The sequence below is a fragment of the Tachyglossus aculeatus genome, chromosome 12 (genome assembly GCF_015852505.1).
Source record: "Tachyglossus aculeatus isolate mTacAcu1 chromosome 12, mTacAcu1.pri, whole genome shotgun sequence".
Taxonomy (NCBI): domain Eukaryota; kingdom Metazoa; phylum Chordata; class Mammalia; order Monotremata; family Tachyglossidae; genus Tachyglossus; species Tachyglossus aculeatus.
In genome coordinates this window covers 24750798-24771383 of record NC_052077.1, presented here as the reverse complement: position 1 = coordinate 24771383, position 20586 = coordinate 24750798, and the positions used below count along the sequence as shown (strand labels likewise).

The 20586-nt window shown below is 44.0% G+C and overlaps 1 protein-coding gene and 1 non-coding gene across 2 annotated transcripts; both read right to left on the bottom strand.

Annotated features, from left to right (window-relative positions):
- Positions 1-1492: 1492 nt before the first annotated feature.
- On the bottom strand, positions 1493-1630 carry LOC119936003. The gene has a single exon (XR_005453597.1). It is a non-coding gene; the product is annotated as a small nucleolar RNA SNORA7 (small nucleolar RNA).
- A 7970-nt stretch (positions 1631-9600) lies between these two features.
- Positions 9601-19806, bottom strand: NPY2R (neuropeptide Y receptor Y2). The gene is made up of 2 exons (XM_038755266.1): positions 19731-19806; positions 9601-11734 (listed from the first exon to the last, which is right to left on the bottom strand). The coding sequence occupies exon 2, from the start codon at positions 11687-11689 to the stop codon at positions 10541-10543; it is 1149 nt and encodes a 382-aa protein (XP_038611194.1). The 5' UTR covers positions 11690-11734; positions 19731-19806; the 3' UTR covers positions 9601-10540.
- Between the last annotated feature and the right edge of the window lie 780 nt (positions 19807-20586).

Genomic DNA, 20586 nt, shown 5'->3' with positions numbered 1-20586 from the left:
AAACAGAAAAGTCAAAGTGTCCTTTGAGAAGAAGCAGACTGTTGTCTTGGCATCAATAGCTATACCGAACTCAAAGATTTGAGGTTTAATCTTTGTACTCACAAGACCTGGCCTGACAAGGTGACCAATTCAGTTTCTTGAACACTTAATTACAAATTTTAATGTGTAGTAATAAGAACAATAATATTTATCAAGTGATTACACTGTTATAAGCACTAGGGTAGATACAAAATAATCAAGTTGGACACAGTCCATGTCCCACACAGTGCTGAGAGGGAGAACAGGTATCAAATACCCATTTTACAGATGAGGTAACAGGCATGGAGAAATTAATGACTTGCTCCAGGTCACACAGCAAGCACGTAACAAAATTGGGATTAGAACTCAGGTCCACTGACTCTCAAGCCCAGGCTCTTTCCAATAAGCCACACCACTCCCCTAAGTAGATAGCAAAGTCCTAGGCAGGTCTTGAGAATGCAGACAATCTATGAACACAGAAGCAATCCTTGCTCCCATACATTTCTACTGCTCCTACAAGTCCAATTGCTCCTATTCAATTCTATATTTAGAAAATAAAAAATACCCAACTGGCTACAGTTAGGGAAGTTAAAATAGAGTAACTGCAGAGTGGACAGACTGGTTTAAGTGTGCTCTGCACACAGTAAGCACTCAATAAATACGATTGATTGATTGATTGATATTAAGGACACATTGAAGGGACAAGGGTGGGCCTACTGGGAAACATAAGGAACAGAGACAAGCCACTCTGGCATGCAGCAGCAGAAATGGAAAGTCTCTTTGAGCAGAGGCATCAGGAAGAGGGAGTTGTAAAATGCACCAGGCTCTAAAACAGCCTCTTTACGTGGGTAGTGTGGAACAAACTGTTGCTCACACACTGTCATTAATTTGTGCAGTTGGCTGACCTATATAGAAAATGACTGATACATATGGAGAGAAAGAAGCAGAGAGAGAAAGAGAGAGATGCAGAGCAAATTGAGTGCTTACTAACTCTTTCAGGTCATGAGGCCTGAACCATCCAAAGACAAGAAAATTCCCAAGTGGCAGTGGTAAAGTGAGTTAAATTGGTGTGCTCACAGAATGGACAGAAAAATCTCAGGAACACAATGAAGCACCATTTTAGAGTCCATCAACCAGAAAGTGAACAACAAATATATATTTGTGGTTTTTTCTACACCCAACCCAAAATTCAGCAACGCTGTCCTTGTTAGCAGAAAGTAACTTACTTTTCCTCAAAGGCACTGTCTTGTCTTGTTTTATGCCGCCGAGTCATCTTTGACCCAAAGCTGCACCACGGACACACCTCTTCCAGAATGACCCACCTCCACCTGCAATCGTTGTGGTAGTGTATCCACAGAGTTTTCTTGGTAAAAATATGGAAGTGGTTTACCACTGCCTCCTTCCGCACAGTAAACCTGAGTCTTTGCCCTTGATCCTCTCCCATGGCACTGCTGCCCAGCACAGGTGAGTTTTGACTTGTAGCAGATTGCCTTCCACTCACTAGCCATTGCCCAAGCTAGGAATGGAATGGATATGCCTCTGCCTGACTCTCCCTCCTGTAGTCGAGACTGGTAGAGTACTAGGAACTCTCCAGGTGTGACCCTGAGAGGGGCCTCAAAGGCATAGGCCAGAAGTAGTCCTTCATTGTAAAAATGATATTGTCCTGTGGCTTCAAAATATGAGAGAATGAAAAAATGCATTCACCCTACTGCATACGTTGCTGTGTCCTTAATTGTGCACTTGGTGACAAAATACAGGTAGTTTGCGACTGATTGTCTTCAGCACAGCTGAATGTATAAGCTGCACTTATCCCTAGAGATAATGCTTTTGCGGTATACTCACACACACGCATATTTAGGATGAGACCAAGGTGATCTTTTTTTTCCCTAGTTGTCCTCACTGAAGACAGATCCAGGTTTTGCTTACTCTCACTCATGAATGATTGTACATTGAATGTCCTTGGCTCTAACAGAATCCAAGCTTTTCTTGCAAAGCAGCTCCTGGAAATACAAGTCCCAGATCGATGTAAAACCTGTTTATTTTTAAAATGGTGACCTCTGGTCTGAGGTATCACTCAGAAGGCCTCCAAGTTGTATTTGGATGAAACATGACTAGTCAGATGACTAAAACTATGGATCATGATTTTTCGCCTTTGTTTAAATGATGAAAATTTCCACCCTAGATTTGTTTGAGGAACTTTACCTTTCCTGGGCCACCTGCCAACTCCTTGGCAGTTCAGGGTTTCTCCCTGAAATAGAGGTTATTGGAGATTTGCAAACTCTCCAGAGGCAATGGAGTTTGCAACTTCTCTGAGTGGCAAGGCGGAAGGTGGGGGGAAATCTGTCGGGGAGCTCTCTCCTCTATGCCCCCTCCCTCGGCCCACTCCATCCCCAGCCCTGCATTCTCCAAGCACAAGGGAAGGGTAATAGAAATGACATTTGCAGTGAAATTGAGAAGCAGCATTGCCTAGTGGAAATAATATGGGCCTGGGAGTTTGAAACCTGGGTTCTATTCCCAGCTCTGCTAATTACTTGCTGTATGACCTTGGGCAAGTCACCTAACTTCCCTATGCCTCAGTTCCTCTGTTTTCCCTCCAACTTACATTGTGAGCTCCACATAGTAAGGGCTTAACCAATAACATAATGTCCCACTGCTTTCCTGGGTTCCATGGCACATTTGCTGGAAACACAGGACTCTAATGAGGCTATGAGGCCTGTTTTGAGTCAGAGCCTAGTTGGGGTAAGGGGGTGTGAGACGCTATTTCACAAGGATTTAAACAATAAGGTAAATTAAGGAGCTTGTTCCTCAGAACTATGGGAACTCCTTACCATAGGCTTTGAAGCACTCAATCACCTTGCCTCCTCCAACTTTACCCCCGCTTATTTCCTACTACAACCCAGCTCATGTATTCCCTCCGCTAACGTCAATGTACTCACTGAACCTCAGTCTCATCCATCTCACTGCCGACCGCTTGCCTAAGTTCACCCTCTGGAATGGAACTCCCTCCCTTGTCATATACAACGGATGTACCTTCTCTGTGCCTCGGTTTCCTCATCTGAAAAATGGGGATGACACCTGCTTTACCTACCTCTGAGATTATAAGCCCTATGCAGGGCAAGGCTGCATCCAATCAATCGATTTATTAAGCACTTAACTGTGTGCACAGCACTGAACTAAGCACTTGGGAAAGTTTGCTATAACAGAGCTGGTAGACACCATCCCTACCCACAAGAAGCTTACAGTCTAGAGAGGGAAAGAGACATTAAAATAGATTAGGAATAGGGGAGATAGTAAAATATAAGAATGTTTATATAACTAATAATTATTATAATTATAGTTATAATAATTAGTATTATTAGTTATATAAACATTCTTATATTTATAATATTATTATTATTATTGTTGTAGTATTTGTTAAGCACTTACTATGTGCCAGGCACTGTACTAAGTGCTGGGCTGAATACAAGCAAGATGGGTTGGGTTGGACAGTCTCTGTCCCTCGTGGAGCTCAGTTTCAGTCCCCATTTTACAATTGAGGTAACTGAGGCAAAGAGAAGTGAAGTAATAATAATAATAACAATAATGGCATCTATTAAGCGCTTACTATGTGCAAAGTACTGTTCTAAGCACTGAGGAGGTTACAAAGTGATCAGGTTGGCCCACGGGCTCAAAGTCTTCATCCCCATTTTACAGATGAGGTACCTGAGGCCCAGACAAGTTAAGTGACTTTCCGAAAGTCTCACAGCTGACAATTGGTGGAGCCAGCATTTGAACCCATGACCTCTGACTCCAAAGCCCGTGCTCTTTTCACTGAGCCACGCTGCTTCTGAGTGGCTTGCTCATGTTTACCCTGCACACAAACGGGGGAGCCGGAATTAGAACCCATGACCTTCTGATTCCCAGGCCTATGCTCTATTCACTGTGCCATACTGCTGTGGAGCTGGGGTGAGTATCAAAGTGTTTAAGGGGTATGAAGGCAAATGCAGAGTAGACACTAAGTGGGGGTGGATAGGGGAAATAGGTCTGAGCAGGCCTTGTGGAGGAAATGCTATTTCAAAAGGGCTTTGAAGACAGGAAGATTGATATGAAAGGGGCGGGAGTTCCAGGCCTGAGAGAGAACGTGAGCAAGGGGGTAGGTGGTAGGATGGATAAGATCGAGGTCCAGAGAGCAGTTGGTATTAGAGGAGCAGAGTGTGTGGGTAGAGCTGTAGTAGGAGATTGGTAGGGAAAGATATGCAGGAGAGAGCTGTTTGAGTGCCCTATAGCCTTTGGTAAGTTGTTTGATGCAGAGAAGGATTGGCAAAAATTGGAGGTTTTTGAGGATCAGTCAATCATATTTATTGAGAGTTTACTATGTGCAGAACCCTGTACTAAACACTTGTTGTGATTGTACAACTTAACAGAGTTGGAAGACGTGTTCCCTGCACACAACAAGTTTACCATCTGGAGGTAGTGGGGAGATTGGGACTGAATGTTTTTTCAGAAAAGTGATCTGAACAGCAGAGTGACATTTGAACTGGAGAAGGGAGAGACAGGATGTAGGGAGGTTGTAGAGGAGGCTGATAAAGTAGTCAAGATGGGAAATGATGAGTGCTTGAATCAGCATACTAATAGTTTGGATGAAGAGGAAAGGACTGATTCTAGATATATTGTGAAGGTGGAACTGAAAGGATTTCATGACACTGAATGTGTAGTTTGAATGAGAGAGATGAGTCAAGGATAATGCTAACTGTACAGGCTTGTGAGACAAGGAGGGTAGTACTGTGATCTTCGGTGACAGGAAAGTTAGCAGGAGGATAGGGTTCAATCAATCATATTTATTGAGAACTAAATATGTGCAGCCCACTGTACTAAGCGTTTGGGAGAGTACAATATAACAGACTTTGGTAGACAGACCTTGCAGCCTAAAAGGAGAGACTGAAATTAAAATAAGTTACAGATATGTACATAAATGCTGTGGTGCTGAGGTTGGGGTAAATACAGGGTACAAATCCAAGTACAAGGGTGATGCAGAAGAGAGAGGGGGGTAAGTGAAATAGAGGCTTAGTTGGGGAAGGCCTCTTGTAGTAGATGGGATTTTAATAAGGCTTTGAAGGTGGGAAGACTGTCAGATATGAAGGGGGAGTTCGTTCCACTCCAGAGGCAGTTTATGGGCCAGGGGCCACTGTAGACATACAGTGAATAGGTTAGCATTTGCGGAGGGCTGGTTGGAAGATGGGGAGTTCTGTTTTGGATGTATGAAATTTGAGGTGTTGGCAGGACATCCAAGTAGAGATGTCCTGAAGGTAGGAAGGAAATGTGAGATTACAGAGAAGGGGAAAGATCAGGGCTGGAGAGTTAGATTTGGGGATCATCCACATAGAGATGGTAGTGGAAGCCGTGGGTGTGACTGATAACCCGATCTGATTATCTTGTATATACTCTAGCACTTAGCACATTGCTTAACATATAGTAAGTGCTTAAAAGAATGTCACAGTCATTATTATTTGACAGCCAGGTCTAACTTCCTTTTGGTTAGAAGCACTATGCTATAAACCCTCAGTAAGACACCCATCTTTTATTGTATCTTTCAACTCTCCTCCTCCTTATACTAGACTCAGCTCCACTAGACTCTTAGCTCTTTGAGAGCAGAAATCATGTCGACCAACTGTATTGTACTCTTCCATGTGTTTAGCACTGCGCTCCGGTCAAGTGAGTGCTTAATAAATACCATTTATTGATTTTTTGACCAGAAGTGGAAGCACTGAACACACAGTTGATATACAAAATCCTATGAACTTCCTTATTCCTAAAGTTATGACTAAATTCACATCCCTATATTCATTCATTTACAAACACCACCATCTGTACCACATGAAAATAAGAAATAACTTTATTAATGCACTCTTTAAACTCAGATTGAAAATAGACCAAAGTGATACATATTTCATGAATTTACTATTGCACCATAGATGATAAATGAACATACAAGGATTTTCCTCAGGAATTCCCTGCCTAATCAGAAAAAAAAATAGGTAGGGCTCACTATTAATAGTTTACACAATGTTATCACTATTACAAAGACAAAATGCTCATCTGTGAACAGTAAAAATGAGTGCAAAGGACACATATTCCCATTCTTCAGCTATTTAATATTGATATGCATTCTTTCGCAGTAACCTACATGCAAGAAGACAATTATTCTCCCTACTTCTACTGCTCTGCCTGCAAAGTTTTCCCTCAGGGCAGGAAATCTTCCCCCTTGGGCAGCACAAAGATTGCTGCAGGATTTTGAAGGGCAGGGGTGGGTGGAGGTGGGCCGGGAGGGTGAACCAGCAAACCTCTGGAGAGGAGCAAGCAAGAGAGTTCATTCATTCATTCAATCATATTTATTGAGCGCTTACTGTGTGCAGAGCATTGTACTAAGTGCTTGGAAAATACAATACAGCAATAGAGAGAGACAATCCCTGCCCACAATGGGTTTACGGTCTAGAGGACGGGCTTAAAGTCTTCTCCACACCCTCTGTCGTCTCCAATCAGTCATATGTATTGAGCACTTACCGTGTGCCGAGCGCTTGGGAGAGTACAATACAACAGAGTTGATAGGCATGTTCCCTGCTCACAGTCTTTCAGTGGCTGAGAATTAAACCACTGCACAGTGGCATAATGCCAGAGTATATGAGGAAAAGCATTCATGTCCTACTAGGTGCTAGGAGGCAGGGAACAAGGGGGCATAAGGCTAATGATTATTCCTTGTTTGTGTAATACTCAATTCGTATTTCTAATCTCACCTTTTTTTCCAGCCTCCTCCTAGCAGGAACATTCCAAAACAGCAAGCAGTCCCTACTTCAGAATCTGTCTTTTGTCTCTAGTAAAAGAAAACATTTTAATAATATAAGGAACATTAATGCAGAATCAACAAGATAAATCTCCCCTAGTCATAAAGGTCACATTCATCATAGACTGCAACACTAACAATTCAGGATTACAGTAGTTGAAAATATTCAGTTGGATCTATATACAGAGCTGTCCTTTGGGGATTAAGGAGGAAACCAGTGCTTTTATCAGCATGTACAATGTGGCTGATAAAGCACGACTATAACCATCCTCCACATCGATTGCATGGAAACATTTCCCCTCACCACCTTCCACATCATGTGCGTGGAAATATTTCCCCTTGCTGCATTACAGCATTTTCCCCCTGCAGTTCAGAAGCAGTTTTTGTTTTTCCACAGAGAGGGTGTGATTTTCTGCTTTGGTGCCCATTCACTAAGTGAGTTGCTTCATTTCTAATTGTTGCAGCCCTACCTGGTATGTCTCTTCATTCCCTACTGTCCACTGCTAGGCCAATTAGTCTGTTTTGCTTAGGGTCTTTTTAAAACATTTCTTTGTTTATTGTGTTTATGATACAGCAGCAGTTGATGGGGTAATCTGCTGACTTCCATTCTCCTCACACATCTTGCCCAGTGAAGGTGAGATGAGGCAAGTGCTGCTTCAAAGCCAGGACTCACTTCATTCCAGGATCTTGTAACTTGCTAGCCTGCCGGGCTACTTAATGTTCTCCGTCTGGCACTTAGGAGACACTGATGAAGCGCTGTGGAAGTCAGTTATGATGCCTGTATTGAGTCCAGGTGTCTCAGCCATTTAGAAGGTCAGAGGCCACAGTTGTACCACAGACTGACCATTGAATCTGAAGCTTGATGCCATGCTGGCACCACATTATATAAACCAAAACAAAGAGTCTAGGAACAGATCTATTTACCAATGTATGGACATAAAAACATAGGAGTATAGTGAAAATGATTTCTAGTAGTACCATACAGCAAAGTATTTCATAATGGTATATCCAGATCATTTTCAGTTTAGGTAATGAAGCTTAATTGATCGCGAACTGGAACTTTGAAAAAATAACATATTCATAAAATTATTCAACTGTTTTTGTGCCCCATTATATTTAATTAATGAATGTAATGTATAGAGAAGCAGCATGGCTCAGTGGAAAGAGCACGGGCCTTGGAGTCAGTGGTCATGGGTTCATATCCCGGATCTGCCAACTGTCAGCTGTGTGACTTTGGGCAAGTCACTTAACTTCTCTGTGCCTCAGTTACCTCATCTGTAAAACAGGGGTTGACTGTGAGACCCCCATGGGACAACCTGATCACCAGGATTCTCCCCCAGCACTTAGAAGAGTGCTTTGCACACAGTAAGCGCTTAATAAATGCCATCATTATTATTATTATTAATTAGGGATATTTAGGGTAAGCCTTTTTTAATGGAAAAAAATATTATTTTGAGAAAAAGCAAAGATGACATAACAGGTCCAGAGAGAACATTTGTTAGATGGATGGACCACAACTACTTCTGACTTTTACCAGAGTGGCTCCATTTTGCAAAATTATACTGTAAAATCATTGTTTTCTTAATTACGAATTAGTCCAAAGAATACAGATTTGGAAGAGACTTATACGGCAATGTATCAACCAGCAGCAAAGTCACATTCTTGAGCTAAAATAACTTACTAAAACCACTTGAAGAGTTAACTGAAACTTCAGTATGTGTAAACCAAAACCAGTGCAAATATAGGTTATATGTCAACCAGGTTTTATCTAGTGCCTAGTTCAATGTTATGTGCAATGGGGCTCAACAAAAAGCTGACAGTGGCAGATCCAATTTAAATGATATGCATAGGCTACAAATATTTAAAAGGGTATAATGAATTAGATGAATACTGTGCCATTTCACTATCTAGTTTTGACAATAATAATGTATTTTACTATGCATTTACTTACTATGTGCCAAGCCTTGATGTAGATACAAGATAATAAGATTGGATACAGTGCCTATCCCCCATGGGGCTCTTTGAAGTTAAGGAATGGGTGTGTTGCTTGTGCTGTACTCTTCAGAAAGTTAACGGTAAAGTTCCTATAATCTTCTCAAGGTCAGCATTAGCTTTTTCTACACTGGACAGGTGTATTTTTTGGAAAACATTTTTTAGCGAGAATATCTGAGTTTGTAAAACAAATCTGACATCTGACAACAAATTCTTGCAAGAAGTGTGCTGTGCAGACAAGAGATTTGTCTGTGCTGCTTTTCCAGACCCACCCAACTTCTAGACCCGGCCCTGGGAATCAGAAGGAACTGGCTCTGATCCCAGCTCTGCCATTTGTCTGTTATGAGAGCATGGGCAAGTGACTTATCTTCTCTGTGCTTCAGTGACCTCAGCTGTAAAATAGAGATTAAGGCTGTGACCCCCATGTGGGACACAGAATGTTTCCCTCCTGGTTAACGTATATATGATACTCCAGTACCTGGCACATAGTAAGCGCTTTAACATAACCCATTAAGAAAACAGACCAAAAAACTACTAGTCTTGCCCAACCATGTCAATGATCAGCCCTTCCTGAAAAATGATATTGACTAGTCTCCCTCCCTCCAAAGGTACAGAGCTCCTTGAACCAGAAGGAAGGATCAGCAATCCTTTCCATCCACTTAGGATCTAGGCTCAAGGCTCTAGTTCTAAACAGAGTCTACGTTCTCTGACCAAGGGAAGGAGAGTCAAGCGGAGTCATCAGCTGGAAGGACATGGAACTGTCAACTGGGAGGAATCCTAGACCAAACAGGAGACACACACAAGAGTAAAATCCTGTTGGTAACCCCGCAAATGTCTGACTACCCAGGATCAATCAAAACAGCTCTCCACTGATCTGCATACGTGACTACAAAAACAATTAGTTACAAATCTCCTTTTGTCCACTTGAAAACAAAACTGAGTGCTTGCACAATGAAGAAACGAGACGCTTCGGGATTTTTCTTTCTTTTTTTGTTTCAAGACAGGACTGTCAGTACTCCATGCAGACAAGACCATGTATTCTCAAAATTCAGAAAATAACCCCTAATCCTCATCTTGTTCTCCCCAGTTTCAAAGATACTTTGCCACTAAATCCTAAGGAATTTTTTCCCCCAGAAATCAGATGACAATTTATAGAGAAAGCTTAAAAATTCCTGACAGTATTTTTTGTCAGGTTTTACCCTTGACATTAGCTCATAGGGAGCAAAAACAACTACAAAGACCACTTAAACAAGGGTCACATGTTGTTCCTTAGAGAAATCAGTGTTTGGAAGAGGTGGCTGATGAGAAGAGGCGCAATGGGTGGGTTATATTTCCATGTCCCAGTTATAGCCCCCTGTGTTCTCAGAGTACCAAGGTAAATTCCTGATTTTCCTGTTTCCTTTTGCAATGCTAACAATGTCACCTTCCATTTCCTTCATCCCTCCAGGTAGGGTCCTGGAAGTATCTTCCTCTGCTTATGCTCATCTTTCCTTCTGCAATCCAGACAACTGTAAACAGAATTTTAAGAAATAATTCATTGGATTTTTAAAGTTTCATGCTAATGTTGACTCTCCTTCCAGAGCAGACCCTTTAGCTTGAGTGCTGGTTTTCTTCTATGTACCAGGAAAATAGGATGCACCTAAGTATTTCTGTAAAACTTGATTTATACCTCTTCTGAGAGTCTGGCCTTGTTTTTTTCCAACACTGAATTCTTTAAACATCGGTAGGCTCTGTAAAAGAGTCATTAGTGCTTGGGTTCTTTTTCACTTCTAGGTGGTTCTTGGCTTTGAATGTCACAGACACCTCAGAGTGGATGGAGTCCAGTCTCTGTTCACACTGGAAAGCTGAGAGGAAGGCCGTCCTGTAGTTGTTGTTCATCCATCCGTAGAGCAGGGGGTTGGCAAAGGTGGAGCACATGGCAATGATGTGAAAGACCGTGAAGATCAGTTTGTACTCCTTCAGGTAACCGACTTGGCTGTCAATGTCGACGGCCAGCTGGAACGCATGAAGAGGCAGCCAACTGACTGCAAACACCACCACCACACACACCAGCATCTTCGTCGTTTTTTGCCGCCGCCGGTGGTACTGGTCATTGGCTCCCCCGGGGCTGATGTGATTCTTCAGTTTGCTCCAGATGCGGGTATAGGCAAAGGAGATGATGCCCAGTGGCAAGATGTACTGGATCAGCAAGGAGGAGAGGCTGTACACCGTACTGTAAAAGGTCTTCCCCTTTCCCGGCCACTTCTCAGTGCAGGCCACGATCTTGAAGTCAGGGATGATCTCGATCAGGGAGTACTCCCGGAAGATGGCCAGGGGGCTAGCGAGGAGCGCGCTGACCGCCCAGGCCAAGCCAATGATCAGGAAACTGATCCGTTTGGAGATCTTGCTCTCCAGATGATAGATAATGCAGCGGTGACGGTCCAAGGCTATCACCGTCAAGGTGATTGTTGATACTTGCACGGCCAGACCTTGGGCATACGGCACCAGGTGGCACAGCACAGGGCCCATTCTCCACTCCCCCATCAGGGTGTAAGCGAGCGTAAAGGGCAAGCAGAGGGTATTCACTAGGAGGTCAGCCAAGGCCAAGTTGGCAATGAAGAAGTTGGTGACGGTACGCATGCTCTTGAACTTGATCACCACATGGATCACCAGAGAATTCCCGATCACCCCCAGCAAAATGATGGAACAATAAGCCAAGATGAGGACAATCTGCACTTCAATCAGCTTTGTGCTGTCTATTAGCTCCGGCTCGGGTCTAGAGGCCAGCTCATCCCGTGGTGTGGTATGACCAGGCCAGGACCACTCCACCTTCACTTCCTCCTCTGTCTGGTTCTCCTCCATCTTTTCTCCCATTGGACCCATGTTTCCTGAAGTCCAACTGGCTCCTGGCCCAGAAAGTGGGAATGCCTGCAAGGTAACAACAGAGAGGTAAGAGGGATAGATTGCTGCAGAGAATCATTACCCATAAAAAGGTAATTTAGGTTTCAATCGCTGACAACTCCCTGCCCTGAATGGCTAGACAGGATCATGTGGTGGAAGACGGGAGACCGTTCCCGTGGAACAGTCTCGTAACTACCACTTCCAACCAAAATTAGGTGACAAAATGAATGGATTGTCTGCAGAATTAGGAAGCTATCTGCTGTCTTCCACCCCTGCCCCTGCATTAGACTATGATACAATTCCTCTAGTAAGCAAGATTGCCAAGGTGTAGTTAAGTCATTCGTTTATTCCAGTGTGCATCCTCTATTCTTGTAAAGTTTCTAGAATGCCTCTAATATTGGCAAGAAGAACAATGCTATCTCTGCATCTATTTTCTCCTCTCCTATTTTCTTCTTTCCCCTCTTTTTCTACTATGGGGAATAAGGATGAAGTTGGCAGAAGAAGAAAGCAAAAACTCGCTCCCTCTCCACCCCACCACACTTTCTTTTAGAACTCAAAAATCCTAGCTGCCTCTTTCAGTTTTCTCCTTCAAAATGTTTTACTCCTTGCCAATCTATGCAATCTATGATTTGCCTGATATACATTGACATCAGTGTCCTGCTCCTGCCCTTGCCCTCTAGAAGGATGAAACTTAAACACCCCTGCCTAGAAGCAGCAGTGACAGGATATTATCTTCCAGCAGCACTGATGTGCACCTCCTTCTGGATCCCTAAATCTCCCTCCCAAGGAAATTCAAAAGCACCTAGTTATAGGACCAGATTCCATTTGCACAAATCTGCCCCAAGTCATTCAGGTAAGAAAAGAAAAAGAGAGAGGAAACAAGACACCTACTGACTTACAAACAAGTGATAAGTCACTAGTCTGCTTCGACCCTGCTCCCATGAACAAATGAACACGTCATTTGTATATTGCCAATTGTGTGTAAGCATTTTAATGGTATCACACAAAATATAAAAAGTGAAAATGCAAAACATTGTAAAGCTGCCACTGTTTAGTCTTCCTGATGCATTCTTTCTGTTGGCAATAACATACATATGTGGGACAAGAGTGAATGTGGAGCCAGATGAAAGAGAGAATTCCAAGCGGAGAGAATTGTCTAGAAAACAAGTAAAATAGAAAAAGAATCCTATTTTGCATATTTAGAGGATCACAAAGTGTGATATTTCAGATGAGTCCTCTCAGTATGAAAATTATGTGTACTCTTACACAGCAGGTTCCCAGTGGCATGCAATATGTATTATTTTAGGTTCGAGAAAAATTTGAATTAGTATGGCATCCAGTATGATTCCTTTCAGTAATTGGATTGTCTTATTATATGTGATTGTATTTGCCAACTGGCAGCTAACTCTGGAGCAGACTAACAATTAGTAGTAGACTGTTTTAGACTGTGAGCCCACTAGCGGGTAGGGACTGTCTCTATGTGATGCCAATTTGTACTTCCCAAGCGCTTAGTACAGTACTCTGCACATAGTAAGCGCTCAATAAATACGATTGATTGATTGATAGTACTTTCTCTTCAGGGCTTGACTTGCTTATACAATGTCTAAGACATGAATTCAGGAGAACCCCAATTCTTAGGGGTTTGATTTTGTTTTTTTAAGGTTCAACATTCTTCTCTTCCCCAGGCTACCTCAGGACCTCTTACACACTATCTCAGCCCTACAGAAAAGTGGAAGATGATGCCAGCTTTGTCACAGACAGGGAGCAATCTTGAAAGATCAGTGAGATTTTAATAGCCTTCTGAGCAAATCTCAACTATCAAAGTTGAGACCCTGAAACACAGAAAGCATCAGGTGAAGAAATCTATTGAAGAAATCATCACCGCAACCAGATCCATGAAAAATGGCAAAGAACTTGGCATTGACGACATACCTTTTGAGGTTTAACACCACGTAGAAGATGCTTCAACACTTACACAGGGATTTCTTCCACACATGGAACACTGAGGAGACACCACAGGATCCTAAAGATGTCATCATCATCATGACCAGATTTAAGAATAGCTAGCACAATCTCTCACTGTCTTTCATTGCTGGCAAGAGGCACAGCAAGATATAATTGGAAGAGCACAAGCCTGGAAGTCAGAGGACCTTGGTTCTAATCCTGAATTCACCGCATGTTTGCTGGGTGATCTTGGGAAAGTCACTTAACTCCTCTGTGCCTCAGTTACTTCATCTGTAAAAATGGGGATTAAGACAGTGAGCCACCAAGTGGGACATGAACTGTGTCGAACCCGATTAGCTTCTATCTACCACAGCACTTAATACGGTGCCTTGTCCATTTTAAGCACTTAAGAAATACCATTTAAAATAAAAAAGATCTTAAAAAATGTCTATCTACTGAAGAGAATTATTGACCACAGGGTCCTGTAAGCAGCAGACTCTACAACATAGCCTAGCACACTAGTCATGATTTTCACAGAATAGGTAGATACTGTAGGCAGGAAACATGTATACCAACTCTGCTATATTGTTATAATGTACTCTCTAAAGCACTTAGTACAGTACTCTGCACTCAGTATATGCTCAATATGATTGATTGATGGAAGAGGTCAGGCAGTAGCAAACTGTACCAAACCTATTTTTTGTTGCTGCCACCAATTCATTCATTTATTCAATCATATTTATTGAGCGCTTACTGTGTGCAGAGCACTATACTAAGCGCTTGGGAAGTACAAATCAATAGATTCAGGCTCTGGTCAGTGCTTAATAAATTTGATTACTTGGAGAAGTTTCCAAAGAGTCTGAAAGTGTTACATTCTAGTGAGGCCATCCTGTCAAGGATGAGGGTGTCCTGTTTAATCAACTCCCCATTTTCCCTGTAGGTAAAGCAGGATTATATGATCAATATGGACCTTTTCAATTAGTCTGTATGGCCACACTGAAGGATCAGTCAGTCAATCAATGTATTTATTGAGCATTTACTGTGAGCAGAGCACTGTACTAAGCACTTGGGAGAGCACAATATAACAATATACAGACACATTCCCTGCCCACAGTGAGCTTATAGTCTAGAGGGGGAGACAGACATTAATATGAATAAATAAATTACAGATATGTACATAAGTGCTGTGGGGCTGGGAGGGAATGAATAAAGGGAGCAAGTCAGGGTGACACAGAAGGAGTGGGAGAAGAGGTAAGGAGGGCTTAGTTGGGGAAGGCCTCATGGAGATGTGCCTTCAATAAGGCTTTGAAGGTGGAGAGAATAACTGTCAAATATGAGGAGGGTGGGCGTTCTAGGGCAGAGGCAGGACACAGAAGAGAGGTCAGCCACGAGATAGAAGAGATAAAGGTAGATTGAGAAGGTTGACATTAGAGGAGCAAAGTGTGCAGCCTGGGTTGTAATAGGAGAGTAGTGAAGTGAGGAAGAAGGGGGCAAGGTGACTGAATGCTTTGAAGCCAATGGTGAGGAGTTTCTGTTTGATGCAGAGGTGAATGGGTGAAGGATGCAGCAAGGGACCTTGTCTCCACTTTTTTTTTTTAATGGTATTTGTTAAGCACTTACTGTGTGCCAGGAACTGTTCTAAGTGCTGGGGGTAGATACAAGATATCGTATTAGCCTGAACCAGGAAAAGTCTTCACATCACCAAAGCCAATTCATTGGCAATTCTGAACTAAAGATCAACACAGAATCCTCTTTACATAGGCAGTATACTGAACAACAAAGCAATGTTAATTTTTTTTTTTAAGTAGAAATATGAATCAAGGCCAGCACACCTGTTAGGAGACTGATTGGCAAAGAGTAGTTGTAGAACAAAATTAGGCTCTTTTTCGTTAAGCGGAGCTTACTATGTGCTAGACATTGTACTAAGCACTTGGCTAGATACAAACTAATCAGGCTGGACACGGTCCATGTCCCACATGAAGCTCACAGTATTAATCCCTCGTTTACAGATGAGATAACTGAGACACGGAGAATTCAAGGTCACACAGCAAACAAATAGTGGAGCAAGGATTTGAAACCAGGTCCTTCTGACTTCTCAGGCCTCTACTCTCTCTCTAGGCCATGATGTTCTAAATTAAACTGTAGGTCTATTGAGCTTTTTGTACATGCTGTCCAACCTTGTCTACAGTTGTGAAACTTGGACTGCCCCAACTGCTGCAACTGGCTTCTTGAGCAGTTTAATTAGTATTACTTATAAGCCAAAACTAACATCAAATAGCAGGAATGGATCATGAATAACCAAGTCATGGAAGGAAGCCAGACTTCTAGCATTGGAGTTATGCATACCTCAGTGTAACTTCACTGTATAGACACATGACAACGGGTAACACTAGGACACACAAAGAGCTGCTGTAATGATGAACTGAAATGGGGCCACTGAAAGCAAGTGGGGGAAGAGAAAGCATTTTAAGTGCACTGAATAACTGTCTCAGGCAATGGGCATCGCAGTGGAGGCTGGGAGACAACTGAAGCAGACAAACAGTCATAGTACATATATAGGGGCAAATAGAGGCACTTGCTGAACAAGATAGTCAAGAGGTTAAGGATAAAGTGAAAGCATGTCCTTTATTTTTTTTCTACACACAAAGGCAACAGCCAGTGCCAGCTCTATCATAAAGGCAAACTACCTTGGCTGGTTGAGGTGCTGTTGTGGGCAAGAATCAATCAGTCAATCAATCAATGTTATTTGAGTGCTTATTGTATGCAAAGCACTGCACTAAGCAGCTTGGGAGAAAACGATACAATCTCTGCTCACAAAGAGCTTACATACCAGAGAAGGGGAATTTAGTCTAGAAGAATCTTGCCTACCAACTCTATTACACTGGACCTTCTCAAGCATTGAGTGCTTTGCACACAGGAAGTGCTCAATAAATGTCATTGGTTGATTTGCCTAGGAGAGCCCCTCTTTTCTTTCACATTGTCATTACTCCTTAAAATAGTTCAACTGCTCCCATGGAGCAAAAATGCTTTGCACTTTTTCTGCCCACACCAAATATTCCTTGATGCGCTCAGTGGGGACAGAATTGTCAGTGGCATATTGGCCTTTTTAATCACATACATTAGGAAAGATTTCACAGTCAGCAGGGTCATCTTCTGAGATGAAGAATAACTATGTGTGTGTCTATATATACATATACACACAACATGCACACACATACACACACACACACACACACCAACCCACCCACCCACCCCTCAGTGTGGTTGACTAGAAAGAGCCTGGGTTTAGGTTCTTATCAAGGCTCTGCCACTGAGCGCCAGATGACTTTGGGCAAATCACCTACCTCTCTGTGCATAGGTCTCCTCACCTGCAAAATGCTTTTACCTCAGCAGGAGGTTGTGAGAGAACAGTGATTGATATAAAGGTGCTTTGAAAAATATAAGTGCTACACAAGGTACTATTATTATACATGGCTGTCATTTGTGTTTGAAATGGTGTTGAAATGGTGTTGAAATTGAATGTGTTTCCAGTGGTGATTTTTATCCAGGTATGTGACTGCGGCTGAAAAAACAGCTATGTGACTTACAGCAACTTCCACACTGTGTACAGATGAAGATTATTTGCTGGGGCAGTGGTATTTGCTATTTGCTAGTGATGTTTGAGTTTATCTCAGTACAGTACCTCGATTTTCCCAAAACCCTGCTTGCAAGCAGGGAATCACCTAAGTAGTAAGAAGTAGATCAAAAATAAACTCCTCTGAGATATATATGCATTTGAAACACTCTTATGGCTTATAGATATTATACATTCAAAAAATGTAGTTGAAATCTTACTATGCATAGAGCTCAACATATTTGCAGTTGCTGGACTGAAATAGTCTAGTACAACTTTGCATAATTCACAGGGAGAATGTTAGGCAGAATCTCATACTCTACTATATGTTTTCCTTCTTTCTTTCTATAATCAGAGAAAATTGAAATTACCGCTTCCTGCCCTTGGAGTGGAGGCTTGAAAAGACAGCTCAGTTCTCAAAGACTTCTAAAGATACTGGGTCTGTACTTGAAAGAATACAATTAGGTACTCTTTACAAGTCATTACCAGAATTCACAAGTCCATTAGTCTATGCTTCCATAGTTGGGCTTTGCTAAATTCAAAACTGACTGGAGATTGAAGGATATTAGTCATAATTGATATTTATGTTTTTTAAAAAATTATGTCCCCTCATCCTTGATTTTCTGGTTCTTTGTTTTTGTTTTGCTTTATTTTATGTTGGGTTTTTTTTTTTCCAGTTAGAATCTCCTAGCTGGTTGCTCTGCTCATCCAATCTTCCTGAGTTTGTTTTTTCTCACAGTGGTACCCTAATTCCAGTAAAGACCAGGGGACTTTAGGGAAGGGGATTGTGTTTAATGGCCAAGGGGGAAAAAAAAAAAACTGGATGTTATAAAATCCAATTGCCACTTCTCTTGACATACTTCAACAAGCAGACTGGAGTGGGTGCAATTTTCTGCTAATGAAGGCAGAAGGGAGCAGAAAGGGAAAGTTGGGTTTCCAAATCCTTTTAAATATGGCAAGAACTTCGGACTCGGGTGTTTTGAAAAGCAGCATAGTCTTAGCTCCCTCTGACAACCTGCTGGTAGGGCTACGGCTTTAAACTTAAGCATTGCACCATATTCACCAAATTTTCCCCCCCATCCAGTTTCCCCGGGACATCCCTGCTATATCTATAGACCGCTTCTTCCCACAATCGGGAAAAAGGATTTCTCTAAAAACCAGGAGTGATGCCCAGAAAGCAGGATGCTCCAATGTCTTAGGGCCTGGAGGGGAACAAGGGCAGGTGAGCCCCTGACCAGAGGCTACCCCTCCCACCCCTCAGACTGTGAACCAGTTGTGGACAGGGATTGTCTCTCTTTATTGCTGTTTTGTACTTTCCAAGCGCTTATTACAGTGCTCTGCACCCCGTAAGCGCTTAATAAATACGATTGAATGAATGATTGAATGACATTGGCCGGCTCCGGCCCCGAGCTCGCTTTATACCCTGGCTCCTCGGGCCTCACGGTTTGGGAGAGGGAAGAATGAGGGTTTGCAAGTGCGGCGGGAGGACAGTCCCCAGTTGTCAGGCATAGGGAAACGCCCCGAGGATAGGGAAAATCAGCAGCAGTGGTTTAGTGGAAAGAGCCCGAGTTTGGGAGTCAGAGGTCGTGGGTTCTAATCCCGCCCGCGCCTCTTATCAGCTTTGTGACTTTGGGCAAGTCACATCACTGTGCCTCAGTCACCTCATCTGTAAAATAGGGATTAATAATGATGCTGGCATTTATTAAGCGCTTACTCTGTGCAAAGCACTGTTCTAAACGCTGGGGAGGTTACGAAGTGATCAGGTTGTCCCAGGTGGGGCTCACAGTCTTAATCCCCATTTTACAGATGAGGTAACTGAGGCACAGAAAAGTGCCTTCCGCCAGACTGAGCCCCCTCCTTCCTCTCCCCCCCCCCGCCTTACCTCCTTCCCCTCCCCACAGCACCTGTATATATGTATATATGTTTGTACGTATTTATTACTCTATTTTATTTGTACATATTTATTCTATTTATTTTATTTTGTTAATATGATTTGTTTTGTTGTCTGTCTCCCCCTTCTAGGCTGCGAGCCCTCTGTTGGGTAGGGACCGTCTCTATATGTTGCCAACTTGTACTTTCCAAGCGCTTAGTACAGTGCTCTGCACACAGTAAGCGCTCACTAAATACGATTGAATGACTGAATGAAGTGACTTGCCCAAAGTCACACAGCTGACAATTGGCGGAGCCGGGATTTGAACTCATGACCTCTGACTCCAAAGCCCGGGCTCTTTCCATTGCTCTGTGAGCCCAGTGTGGGATTACCTTGTATCTGCCCCAGCGTTTAGAACAGAGGTTGGCACATAGTAAGCGCTTAACAAATACCATCACCATCATCATCATTATTATTAAGATCAGGAAAGAGAAACCTGAACAGAAACAGGCGCATAAGCCCCACCCTTCCGCGGGGGTGCTCCCCCCCGCCCCGCTCCCGCGCCCCCGACGGTAAGTGGGCAGGAGGAGACTTACCTCCTCCGAGGAGAGCCGCCCGCTGCAGCTCGCAGGACCAGCAAGGCCGCTTCCTGCGCCTTCCGTCCCGCCCGCACCTCCTCACCAAACTCTCCAGAAAGTTGCAAGGCGGAGCCGGGTGGCCGCAGCTGGGGCAGGGGCTGGGGCAGGGGCAGGGGCAGGGGCAGGGGCAGCACAGGGGGCAGGAGCTGGGCAGGGGCTCAGGCAGGAGAAGGGGTAGGGGCAGGGGCAGCAGCAGGGGCTGGGGCAGGAGCAGGAGCAGGGGAAGGGGCAGGGGCTGAGGCAGGACCAGGGGAAGGGGCAGGGGCAGGGGTTGAGGCAGGACCAGGGGAAGGGGCAGGAGCTGAGGCAGGAGCAGGGGAAGGGGCAGGGGCTGAGGCAGGACCAGGGAAAGGGGCAGGAGCAGGGGCTGGAGCAGGGCTGAGGCAGGACCAGGGGAAGGGGCAGGGGCTGAGACAGGGGAAGGGGCAGGGGCTGAGGCAGGACCAGGGGAAGGGGCAGGAGCAGGGGCTAGAGCAGGGCTGAGGCAGGAGCAGGGGAAGGGGCAGGGGCAGGGGCTGAGGCAGGACCAGGGGAAGGGGCAGGGGCTGAGGCAGGACCAGGGGAAGGGGCAGGAGCAGGGGCTGGAGCAGGGCTGAGGCAGGAGCAGGGGAAGGGGAAGGGGAAGGGGCTGGGGAAGGGGCTGAGGCAGGAGCCGGGGAAGGGGCAGGAGCAGGGGCTGGAGCAGGGCTGAGGCAGGACCAGGGGAAGGGGCAGGGGCTGAAGCAGGACCAGGGGAAGGGGCAGGGGCTGAGGCAGGACCAGGGGAAGGGGCAGGAGCAGGGGCTGGAGCAGGGCTGAGGCAGGAGCAGGGGAA

Excerpts from the sequence above, each read along its gene's own strand:
- NPY2R (XM_038755266.1), bottom strand. The coding sequence starts at position 11,689 with ATGGGTCCAATGGGAGAAAAGATGGAGGAGAACCAGACAGAGGAGGAA.